At 47.8% G+C, this 11,686-nt stretch overlaps 1 protein-coding gene across 1 annotated transcript; it reads right to left on the reverse strand.

The window, feature by feature from the left end:
• Positions 1 to 6,437: 6,437 nt before the first annotated feature.
• On the reverse strand, positions 6,438 to 11,681 carry LOC101788888 (spermatogenesis-associated protein 31A3-like). Its single transcript, XM_063227344.1, has 4 exons — positions 10,966 to 11,681; positions 10,280 to 10,337; positions 9,858 to 9,909; positions 6,438 to 9,619 (listed from the first exon to the last, which is right to left on the reverse strand). The coding sequence occupies exons 1-4, from the start codon at positions 11,230 to 11,232 to the stop codon at positions 7,276 to 7,278; spliced, it is 2,721 nt and encodes a 906-aa protein (XP_063083414.1). The 5' UTR covers positions 11,233 to 11,681; the 3' UTR covers positions 6,438 to 7,275.
• Positions 11,682 to 11,686: the final 5 nt, after the last annotated feature.

Here is an 11,686-nt window from a genome sequence, read left to right on the forward strand (position 1 = left end):
GCTCTTGTGGAATATGCCAGTACAACAAAGGCTGTCACGTCAGAACACCAGTGTGGTACTGTTGTGGAAACACTGTTGGTACCTAGTAGAGTAAGGGCACTGAAGACAATGATTTGGAATTAGTGTCATCCCCATGCATGTGTCCATTGGGATTTTTAACAAGTAATGGAATTGGTTTTATACATTTAATAAGTTGTCCATTGAACACTTGTGCTACATTGAGCTTCAATGATTTGTGTGGAAAATGACTCATTCTGGTGCCCACCTTCTATGAAAGACACATAAATCGTCAATTTGAACACATAAATACATGAGTAGTTTGAGGGCTCATGGGAGGGGCAGCCAATCTACAAAGGCAGAGGAAAAGTGAGACTTGTAAGACTTTCTAAAGAGGTGGTCACTGAACTGAATCTTGGAAATCATACTTGAGGAGATCAGGTCAAGTGAGAGGAACAGTTGTCTTACCAGAATGTCAGTAGTATGAAAAGAGAAGGGAAGAGCAGTGAAGAGGTCAGCAGTTCCCTGTCCTGGACACACCTTATCTCACTGCATCCCAAGTTTTGTATCCTTTGGCTGCTAGTATCCATGTTCTCCCTTGTCTGAGGAGAATGACTTCTCCTTGTGTATAGTCTTATGCATAAATAATGCCTGGCATCAATTAGTTGGTGGCCATAAGCCAACTGGATTATCTGCCAAGAGACAGAGAGAAAACAGTAACATAGGAAGATTTCAGAGAGTGTTTAAACATCTCCTTTAAGGTGGGTTGGAAAGCACTGACTTAGAATTCATAAAGTACGCTGAGAGTGGATGGAGTGTACCATCTGCATCACGTGTGATAATTTCTGCTTCATTTTCATGTCATATAACTGGGTATAGGTAATATATTTCAGTCACTTGAAAAATATGCTCTATATTATCATAAATCTAACCGAAAACTAAATGCCAACTATTTTATTTTATTGCCTACTATTTTAAATGAGCACTGTCCTGGGGAATCCAGATGATATAGATAATCAGTTCTCTACTGCATCTTGGATAGATACTCCCACCCAATAGTTGAATTAACTGTAATTTTATGTTTACCTAACAGGCTTCTTATATTTTCAACTGTTAAGCTCTCATGCTAAACCTATGTGAACAACTTTCCAACATTTCTTCTAATATTATAGTATTTAAAAATGTTTAGTTCATCTGGAATTTGTTTACAAGATGTTACTGATTTCATAGTTAGCCTTTTACTTTTTAAAATTATTTTTAAAAAGTATTTTAAATCTATTCCTTTTAAATCTATTCTTTTAAAAATCTATTAACTGATCATAAAAACTACAATACTTGTATACTGTTTAAATCATGTGACACATATCTGCCACTTGTCAATTACTATAAAAAATTTCTGATCTCTCTCCTGTGTGGTACATAGAATATGTTATCATCTATAACAGCACACCAGTGCTAGCTCCCGGCTAACCGTAACTAGTAAACAAATGCAAACAGTATGCAGGGGGTAGCCAGGGATCAAACTCACAACTGCGGTCTGACAAGCGCTCTTGCGCTATGCCAGTGAGCTAAATCCCCAACCCTCACTATCGTTAAATTGGTAAAGTATGTATGTCATCATAAGCTGATTTTTACTTAAATCTTACATGGCTTTATACAACCAACCACAGGGCTTCTTTTTTAAAAAAATTTTATTTAAAGAAAGACTAAACAAAACAGAAAACAGGTAGAATACATACTTTCAAAGAAAAAAATAAACAGAAATCACTAGTTGAGGATTACAGATTGTCCTCTTACAAATAGTTATTCAAGATACTAAAGTGGACCAGATAAAGTGGAGATTCAAACAGTGAGACTGCAACCAGTTCTGTTCAACTAGCCAACAAAAAGTTAGAAATATGGTTATCAATCCCATACACTTAAACATAAATGCAGTTATCCATATCTTCAATTATGTTGAGATTCAACAAACCCAAGCAGGCTAATATCACTCTGAACAAAGAATAATACTATTGCTGGGTTTCACATTATGACACTCCAGGATCAGCACTGGATACTTTAGTGTCTCTTTTTCTTCAAAGTATCTGTTCATTTCATCATGTCTCATAAGATCAGTTCTCATGAACTGTTTATAGATTCTACACATGCATGAGTCTTAACATATATTTCCATCCTTTCTGTATTAGAGGGGGAAACAAAACAAAGCAAGACAAAACAAAACATATTCCTATAAACACATGAAATGAAAAAGATATAAGACCATTGTACAAGGAGTTCTACCATAGTTTCTATGTTGTCTCTTGTTATCTTCAATAGAATTGGCAATATCATCATAGTATAATTGAATATATCAGTACATAACAGTATTAATAAAAACACGATTTTGTATGTAGTATAAAATTCAAAAACAGGCATTTATCAAACCGGAATGTGTATTGTATTGTAGAGTTTTGTCATCTGCAGTGTAGTTGCCTATACTCTCAGACCTGATACTATCAATCATATCAGTTTTGAATAAAATCTGTTGGTACCAAACAGCAGTTAAACAAACCAGATTTAACTAAGATCAGTCATGATAAAATCGTGTAAGTCCTACAGGGCTCCAGATTAAGATAACAGGAAATTAAAGATGATTACTGTGCTATATCCTGATGTGTTTGGGATAGCTGTCTGTGCCCTCAAATCTAATGCAAGTTGACTGGGACAGAAAAAAATCTATCAAAAAAAGAATAAAATCTAAGCAGAGTGGTGAGATTAATGTAGGTTTTAAATCCTGATACACTAGGGGCTGGGGATTTAGCTTAGTGGCATAAGTGCCTGCCTTGCAAGTGTGTGATCGTGAGATCGATCCCCGGTACCGATAAAAAAAGAAAAAGACAAAAAAAAAATCCTGATACACTATTAACAATATCTTTTGCCATCTTTTTAAGACTCTCCCTCCCCTTATACTTCCCCAGGGTACACTGTGAATTTTTGGGTCTCACCAAGACCCTTGGTTTTAAATTGGGAGGGCGGCCAATCTGCTATTTACCTAAGTGGTTCCGAATCTTCTCTCTCCTGGACTTGATCTCTAATTGTATTTCTTTACCTATTAAAGCCTGTATTTCCAACCTATCCACAATACTAGTCTAGTTGCCCCATTACTCTCTGGTTCTCTGTCACATAGAGCATTGTTTTCTCATATTTGATTTTCAGTCCATGTACTCTTTTTCATGTTAATTATATTTCCTATAAATAGCATCTCGGTGGACCCTGCCTCCTGATCTACTCCACGTGTGGTTCTTTTTTTTAATTTAGTGTGTATCAAGGCCATCTATATTAAAGATTATAACCAACCTTCTCTTCCTCATTTCTGTTGTGCTTTTTTTTGCCATCAGTTGTCTGCTTATCTTTTTTTTTTTTTGTCTGCTTATCTTCTTCATTCTGTTTTCTGCTCCATTCATTGAGGCCTCTCTGCCACTGTTCCTGGAATCCTAGTACTTTTCTCTCTCTCTAGAATGCCCTGCAGTATTCTCTGTAGAGTTGGATTGGTTGTTGTGAATTTCCCAAGTTCCTCTTTGTCTTGGAAGCATCTTGTTTCTCCATTAATTTCTAGAGACAGTTTAGCAGGGTATATCAATCTGGGTTGGAATATATCAGGGTTTGGAATATTTTACCCCTGGCTCTTCATGACTTGATGGTTTGTGTTAGAAATCTGTCATTATTCTGATGGGCCTTCCTTTACAGGTTATCTGTTTCTTGTCTCTAACAGCTTTTAATATTCTGTTCTTATATTGAATTTCTGGGATCTTTATTATATATCTGGGCATAGCTCTGTTTTGGCTGTAGGTGGCTGTAGTTCTGTATGCCTCATATATCAGAATATCATTTCCTTTTCCTATGTTTGGGAAGTTTCCCTTAATTATTTCTGTGAATAGCCTTTGTAATTCCTTTGTTGGTACCCCCACTTCTTCATTCACATTCTTTATTCTCAAGTTCTAAATCCTCTTGTTGTCTTCTAGCCTTTGTATTGTTACTGCTTATTTCCTTGTTATTTTTAAAATATTTTTCCTTTCATAATCCCACATTGCAAAACTGTTATACAGTTTGGATAATCTATACTTAGTTTCTTTCAAGCAGGTTTGCCATCTTTCAGTAGAGTTTTTAATTTCCTGGTAATCTCTTAGAATCTGCTTCATGTATTCTACATTTTTATATTTTTCATCAAATGGTTCTCTCCTTTGTTTGAGTTCCTCCCTTCTTCCGTCTGTGTGTGCTTGAGGGGTGCTTAGCATCTCTTTATTAATCTTCTTATATCTTGTTTTACTTGGCTAAATGTTTCATTTTTGAACTCATATATGAGGTCCTGAAGATATCTCTTTATGTCCACTGGTGCCATGTCTGATACTGCATGTTTGCTGTTCTCATTCTCTTTTGTATTTACTGTCCTGGGTCAATGTTCTCAGGCTTGGGACCTGGGGACTTTTTGTTGTTGCTGCTTCTTCCCATCTTTTTTGCTTCTTCCAGGAGGCCCCAGTTTCTTTCACTGTTGGTTACAATTCTTTGAAGCATGCTGGCTAGGTGACCCTTCCCACTGCAGTGTGCTAGTGAGTTGCAGACAGAGGCAGCATATGCTGACCCCTCCCCTCCAGATCAATTAAGCTGCTGAGGCCTGCACTGTATTACTCTGCATTGCCTCCCCTCCAGGTCAGTCAAACTTCTGAGACTTCACTGTGTTCATGTGCACACTGCTGAGGAATAACCTATTGGGTCTCAGCCAGGTCATCACGTGACACAGGCCTAGCTCACTCCATCAATCCTGTTCGGGAAGGGAACAACTGACTGAAGTCATTGCTGCTGTCTGTACTTGCCCATCCTGCCTGGTCCCAGAATGTCATCTGCTGGAGCCCTCCTTTCGGTGGAATGGCTCCACTCCCATCACTCACCACAGGTCAATGCAGGCTCCTGGTCAGCTCCACTCTCCGTTAGGCTGGCTGACCCCGGACCTCAATGTGATTGCACCTCCAGTGAGTTGAAGTGGCAGGACCTCTGATGGCTCGGCAAGTTGTCAGCTGCAGCAGGAACACTGAACCTTTAGCTGTTCCAATAATAGTACCAGGACTGTATGTTTGATTGGTTCTTCCCACCTTAGTTTCTTCAGATGAGAGCATTCATCTACCTATGTTTGGGAATACCCTATGCTGTATTATGTTGAATTCTAAGTTGACTATCAAGGCTTCTTTTGGCACAAATTTGTGACCACTCCTTCTACTGTGGGTTTGTGGCCAAGCAGGAATGGGAGCCAGGTAGGACTTGCTGTGTGATTCCAGGGCAACCCCCTAACCTATACACCACCACCAATCTAGCAGCAGTCCTGGGCTGCACACATATGTAAAGGTCACCAGACTTAAGAGTCACATCTCAGGGTCCCTTGTCCTATCCTCTCCACCCATTCATTGTCAGTTCATCCTCTCTGCAGGAGGTGAACATAGGCAATTGGACCAGATGTACTGATAAGAAATCAATTGTTAATATTCACTAGCGCACTCCTCCTTCACAAACATGTCTCTCTGTGTGGGACCTAAAGGTTCTGTCTTTGGGTCAGGATGTGGAGCAAGCAGGGCCCTGGGGTGGGACCAGAAGGAGCCACATGGCCCCTGATGGCCCCTCCTGTCTGCTGCTGGACGGCAGCTGAGCCTTGGGAGCGCCCCATCCCCCCACCAGTCACACTGGCCTCAGGCCACTCTGCTCCCACCTCAGCCCCAGCCTTTTCCATTTCCTCCCACAGTCCACACTGTCCCCAGAGCCTGAGCATCAGTTACTGAGCCTCACATCCTTGTTCCACGGCCCAGAACCACTGACTGGAGTTGGGCCATGTGAGATGGCCAGGACAAGTGACCAGGAGCAGGGCCTCCTGACACACAGCTGGATTTTCCCTCCTCACTGCTGCTCTAGAATGAGGGAGCTGGGATCCTGGGACAGGGACTCTGAACTTTCCATCAAAACTGAGCCCAGAAAGACCCTCTCTATCCTGACCTTTGCCACGGAGAAGCAGGGCCTTCCCAGGGGTGCCAACCTCTGATCGCCACCCAGACATAGAGGGCAAGATTTCTCCTGCTCCTGACCTCGGGGCCCACCATCCTGTGTGCCAACTGCCACCCATTCTGGGACCCCCACAGCTACCTGATTCTACCCTTGTGAGGGTACCTGTGGCCCTGGCTCCTGCACTGTCTTAGGGTAGATGGAGCTGTGGGAAGGTGGGGTGAACCAGATCCCGGGGTGGGCTCCACTGCTTTTCCTCCACTTGTCTTTAGAATTTTTTGTTCCCCTAATGATGGAAAAGGGGGTCACTGAAGAAACTCAGGTGGACATGAGCTTGCACCCATTACCCTCCACCACACTCCACCCCTCCAGACACCAGAGCCCACCCCAAGCACAGAGAAGACACAAACCACTTCCCCTTTAGGAGGAAAAATAGGTGTATTGGGCTACAGCAAGTCTCAGGGATGGACTGTGTTAAGAAAATCATTTTCTGCTACATAGCACATTGTGTTCCTGGGGGTGCGTTTCCCTAGTAAGAAAGAGTGGAGAGAAATCTCTCCGTTGCTCAGTCAAGACCCCTCTCCAAAGAGAATGCCTGGGGCAGTGATGTTGGCTTGGTGCCCTGAGGACTGAGGGGCCACACTGGGCGGGGCTGACAGGGGACACTGCCTTGATGGGCACTGAGGGGTGGGGAAGCCTCCGGCACTGCTGCTCCCAGCCGTGCTGTCCAGTTTTCAAGGACTCCTGGTCCTGGGGGGACCTCTCCATGACAGCACAGCTGTGGAACCTGGGGGCCGCCACATATCCTGCTGCTCCCCTGTGCTCTAAGGAGCAGGGAGCCTGGGAGACCGAGTCTTGACCTCCTTCCTGTCTGTGCTGTTCCAACTTCAGGTCACGACCTTCACGAGTTTCTAGCATCTGCCCAACTGCAGTCATGAGCACCTGAGCCTCATCAGCACCACGGTCCACACACAGTCTGCCTGGGGCCAGTCTCCAGCTCCGGGCAGTGGCCCCTGCAGGCTTGCCTTTTCTGGAGGCATCTTCCTGCCCTTTCATTTTGTTTGTGGGTAAAAACCACTGCAGAGATTTCTTCAGGCTTCTTTGGAAGCAGCCTTCTGAAGGCACTGGCTGCTTCTGTGGGAGATCCTGAGGGTGCTTACTCTCCAGGGTGCCTTGATTTCCCCAACCCTGGGAAGTCAAGCCTCCCAGCCTGTCTTCATGTTTCCCTGGGCCGGTCCCCCTGCTGAACTCCTGCTTTTAAGTGGGGGCAAACATCCTGCCGTGGCTCTTCTGTGAGTGCTGGTGCATCAGGACCTTGGGATTCTGCTGGCCCAGGCTGCTCCCTCTCTGTGCCATTAGGTCACCTAACCTCTGAGAAGCAAGTACCTCGCCTAGGGGCCTACAGTGGTGATGGCACCAAGGTGCCACAAATACCAGTCTTTCTGGAAGCTGGAACCCCAAGACACACTCTTGAGAACTGTTCACTGACTTCACCTCTGTGTGCTGAAATGTCCTCATGGTGTCTGCACAATGGCCTGGCCCTCCTGCATCCTGGGCAACATATGTTCCAGGAAATGAGGGGATTGTTGGGTCAGCCCTGCTGGCCATTTGGACAGTCCTGCTGTCATGGGTTGTGCCCCTGAGGCTGTATGTGAGTTGCTGTGAGGGACTCATGCTGTCCTGTCTAGTGGGGGGGCCCTCTGAGGACTCCAGACTGTCACCAAGTGAGACACCTGTTGGGTTTGGCTTGGTCTCTTGACGTGCAAGAGAGGACACAAGGAGACTGCCCAGTGGAGGGGCAGACTCCCTGACCCTGGCCTCCTCCTTAGTATATGCTTCAGGTGGTTCCCGCAGGAACTTGGCATCCTCAAGGATCAAGTCTGCCCCAGAAGCCCCAGAAGAGGAGGAGGGCGGGGAAAACTGTGGCAAGGATAAGGATGGCGCCTTTGTGGCCTTGAAGAGGTTTGTGGCCTTGAGGAGCTTGATGGGGAGAGCCCACCTGCGCTTCACCCTAAACCTGGTGAGGTGTGTCTCTAGGTCTTGCAGCAAGCTTGGGTTCCAGAAGGAAAACTTCTGGGTGGGACTCATACACGTTTCCCGAGCCCTGGAAGATGTGGCCTTTCTGGTCCCCAAGTGGGTGTCAGAGGTGGAAAAGGCACCGTGGACACTGAGCCAGGACAGGCGCACTCTCAGGGGGATCAGCCCCTGGTGGATCTGCCTGGTCTTTGTGCCCAAGTGCACTTTCAGCACATCCTCCCTGTCTGCACTTCCTGGGGAGTCATTACCAGTGTCTCTCTCCCTGGGCGCCATCAGGGTTCTCTCTGACGCCTCAGAGGGCACCCACGGATCCTTGTCGGGGTAGCTTCCTGAGGCCCTGGACAGATCTTTTGGGACATTGCCTAGAATATGCCCCAGATTCCTGACCGGGTTTGTGCTTGGCTGGAACCTCATCTGCCCATCCTGGCTGCTTTCAGCTGTAGACAGGGGCAGATGGGAGGGCCCAGCCTTGTCCTTTGCCTCCCAGGAAAGAGTCAAGTCACTTGGAGGCTGGGTGAGTCCTGCAGACCCCTGGGTTCTGCTGGCCAGGTCTCCACTGTGTTCAGTGATCCACCTTTGAATGTGCTGCTCCAGCTGTGCCTGGACCTCAGGGCTGAGCAAAAAAGTCCCAGGAAGGGTGGCAGCAGCACACTTGCTTTGGTGAAGGCTGGAAGTGGGGTGGCTGTCGCCCTCCTGAGCACTTTGGACTTCTGAGTGCACAGCTCCCCCATGCTCCAATTGTTTCGTGGACAAGGGCCATCCCGGGTGAATTTCAGTTGGAACCATCGACTGTGGGGTGCTATGGGGTGCAGAGCAGGCTGATCCACAGTCCCTGCTGTGGGACACAGGAGGTGATAACAGGACTGGAGGAGAGGACCGTGGGTGAGTCTGAGTCAGGGCATAACCCAGAAGTGGGGGCTGGAATTGGGCTGGGGATCGGGGCTCCAGATAGGAGGGGGCCTGGGCCTGAGGAAGCACCAGTGACATTTTCTCCTGCCGGTGAGTTGGGTGAAAATGTGAGGTTTTGTTAAATGAGGAGGATTGAAAGTGGGGAACAGCAGTATTTGGGGAAACCCAGGCCGCAGCCACTAAGGATTCGCTGTGCAGAGAGGGCAGACCCCAGAACAGCTGGTTCCATTTCTTCTCAAAGTGGAGCCCTGGGATCTTGGGATGTGAGAGTTGATGAGGACCGAGCTGCTGATTTGGCTTCTCTGTAGTGTCCCACCAGGGTTGGGGGGTTGTGGTAGATTTGAGGGGACATGGTGGGGGGAGGGAGAGTGGAAGTGGCTGAGGTGAAATTCTGTCCAGCAGAAGCAGGGGTTCCGGGGGCTGGGAGGAAGTAAGGGCTGTGGGTGAACACTCAAGATCCGAGGAGGTTGTGGACCAGCCTGACGATGGAGAGGAGGCCAGAGGCAGAAGGTTCCGAGTGAGAGGGGAGGGGGAAGCCTCTACTGAGGACAGAGCGGCGGTGTGCACGTCCTTCCCATGTGACTGCGGGGCTGTGGCAGGTGGACTTGTGCACACAGCAGCAGCGAGGTCTTCATCAGGGAGCATCCTCAGGAGGCTGTAAGAAATAGGAGGCGCAGCTGCAGTCAGAAGAGGGTCTGAGGCAGGGCAGGCAGGTGAGGGCCATGGCCCTCCACTGCCTGCCATGAGGACCTCGAAGTTCTCTTCTGCCCTTTGTCCGAGGGCTCTCACATCCCCTTGTCCCAGGATCTCCCCCTCCCAGTTCAGATGGAAGCTGCTTGGTGACCCTGGGGTCTCCATAGGAAGGAGACTGGAGAAAAGAGTGAGTTCTTTACCTTTCTGGAACAGAAATCATGTTGCAGGTCTCCTCCAGGCGTTTCCGGCAGTCTACAAAGGGAATTAGAAGCCTGGATTACAAGGGCTAAAGCCAGAGAAGAGATTGGGGATTTATAGGAGCCTGAAGGGAACATCCCCTTGGAAGAGACCGTGTGACACTAGGCTCTGGAGCCCAAGCTTCAGTGTCCAAGGTCCCAGGGCCCAGGCTGACACTGGCTGTATTGGCCCCACGATTACCTGAATTGCCCCAAGTGGGTGACACCTTCCTTTGGCCCAGCACAGTTTGCTCCTGAACAGGGAGCCTGACAAGCATCCCTTTGATGACTGTCTTCCCATGAACCTCCTCTACATCCTGGGAGTCCCAGCCTTGGTCGCAGGGGACCAGGTCATGCTGGGTTTGGGGCCGCAGGCAGAGCCTCACCTCTGAGAGCGCCCGTCCTCTTCCTGCTCCTGCTCCTCCACCTCATCCACACTGGACGCTGAGAAAGAGGGAAAGTCGTGAGGGGCCCAGGCCCTGTTCTCCTCTCTCTCAGGCTGTTAATGTTCAGCATTCATGAGCTAAATCAAGGCACTATTTTACTGTGTTTCTTTTGGAAACATACAAAGACTTTCTAACCTGAGATCCCCATAAGTGGTCATTGATCCCCTGCACTCAAGACAACCTCATCTCTACAGCATCAGAGACCATGGTGGCTACAGCCTGGGATGGGACTGGACTCGCTCAAGCCATTGGCACAGACCTCAGATCTACCCCACACAGAGCAAAGGCTGGGCCTGGAGGCGTCTGCCATGAGACAGGGACGTGTACCAGTGCGAGGGCCTGGTCCCTCCCCTGGGCTCCCTCCTCTCAGAATCCAGTCCCCATCCACCGAGTCCCCATGTTCTGTTTGCTCTGGCACTGCCAGCAAATCACAGAGGTCTGAGAGCAGCAGACAGAGTCCTGGTGGCCATGTCCCCTGCCTGCCCACCTATCCCCAGGGAAGGATGTTCTGTTCTTTCCAGAGGTCTCCTCTCTCCACAGTCTCTGTCCCCTTGATGTGGGAAAGCGGAAACTGGTAGGAGGAGAGTGAATCGTTCTGTGCTGGGTCTGAGCTGTGGGTTTCTCACCTTTCTGATGGTTCTAGTTCTCCTGGATGGTGGCAAGGATGGTTCACCCGGGAGCCAGGGCAGTAACAGGAGGTACAGCCCCACTCCACACACAAAGGCGAGGACCATGTCTATGGCAAAGGTGGTGGAGCTGGGGCTCAGCCACGTGGCGCTAAGGCTTTTCAGAGGAGTGAGAAGGTTCTCCATCATCTGAATCGCAGTGTTGTTCTCAGGCAACTGAGCCCTGAGAGTTCTGTCTGGAAGCAGGGAGGGGTCCCAGGCTTGCATCACAGAGCTGTGGCCTCCTCATCACAAAGGGCTCCTGGGCTGGGGAGGGGCGGGGATAAGGGGCCCAGCCACAACCCTCCCCATTTCTAACTCTCTAGTACAGTGGGTGCTGCACCCTCCTGGGCCTTGTGGACCCCACCTGCCTAGCCTCTCAGAGACAGACCAGAGTCTATTTTGTATTCGTCCTCCCTGGATTATGGGTGTTACCTGGCTGTCTAATCCAGTGGAGCTCTGGCTGATGCCGAAACTTTATAGTGATATTTTCATAAGTGTACAGCATTTATATTCTTAACTGCACAAGGTGGTTTTAAGGACTACTGTGTATGTACACACACAGACACAGAAACACCCACATCCTTTCACAAACCAATCTAGTGTTTTTCACAAAACAGTCCAGTATTTTGAATTATATCATTTTCTCATTAGCGTCAGGAGAAGGCCAATCAAAACTATA

This window comes from Cavia porcellus, unplaced genomic scaffold (genome assembly GCF_034190915.1).
Source record: "Cavia porcellus strain 051 isolate PalLab524CR breed Dunkin Hartley unplaced genomic scaffold, mCavPor4.1 scaffold_17, whole genome shotgun sequence".
NCBI lineage: Eukaryota > Metazoa > Chordata > Mammalia > Rodentia > Caviidae > Cavia > Cavia porcellus.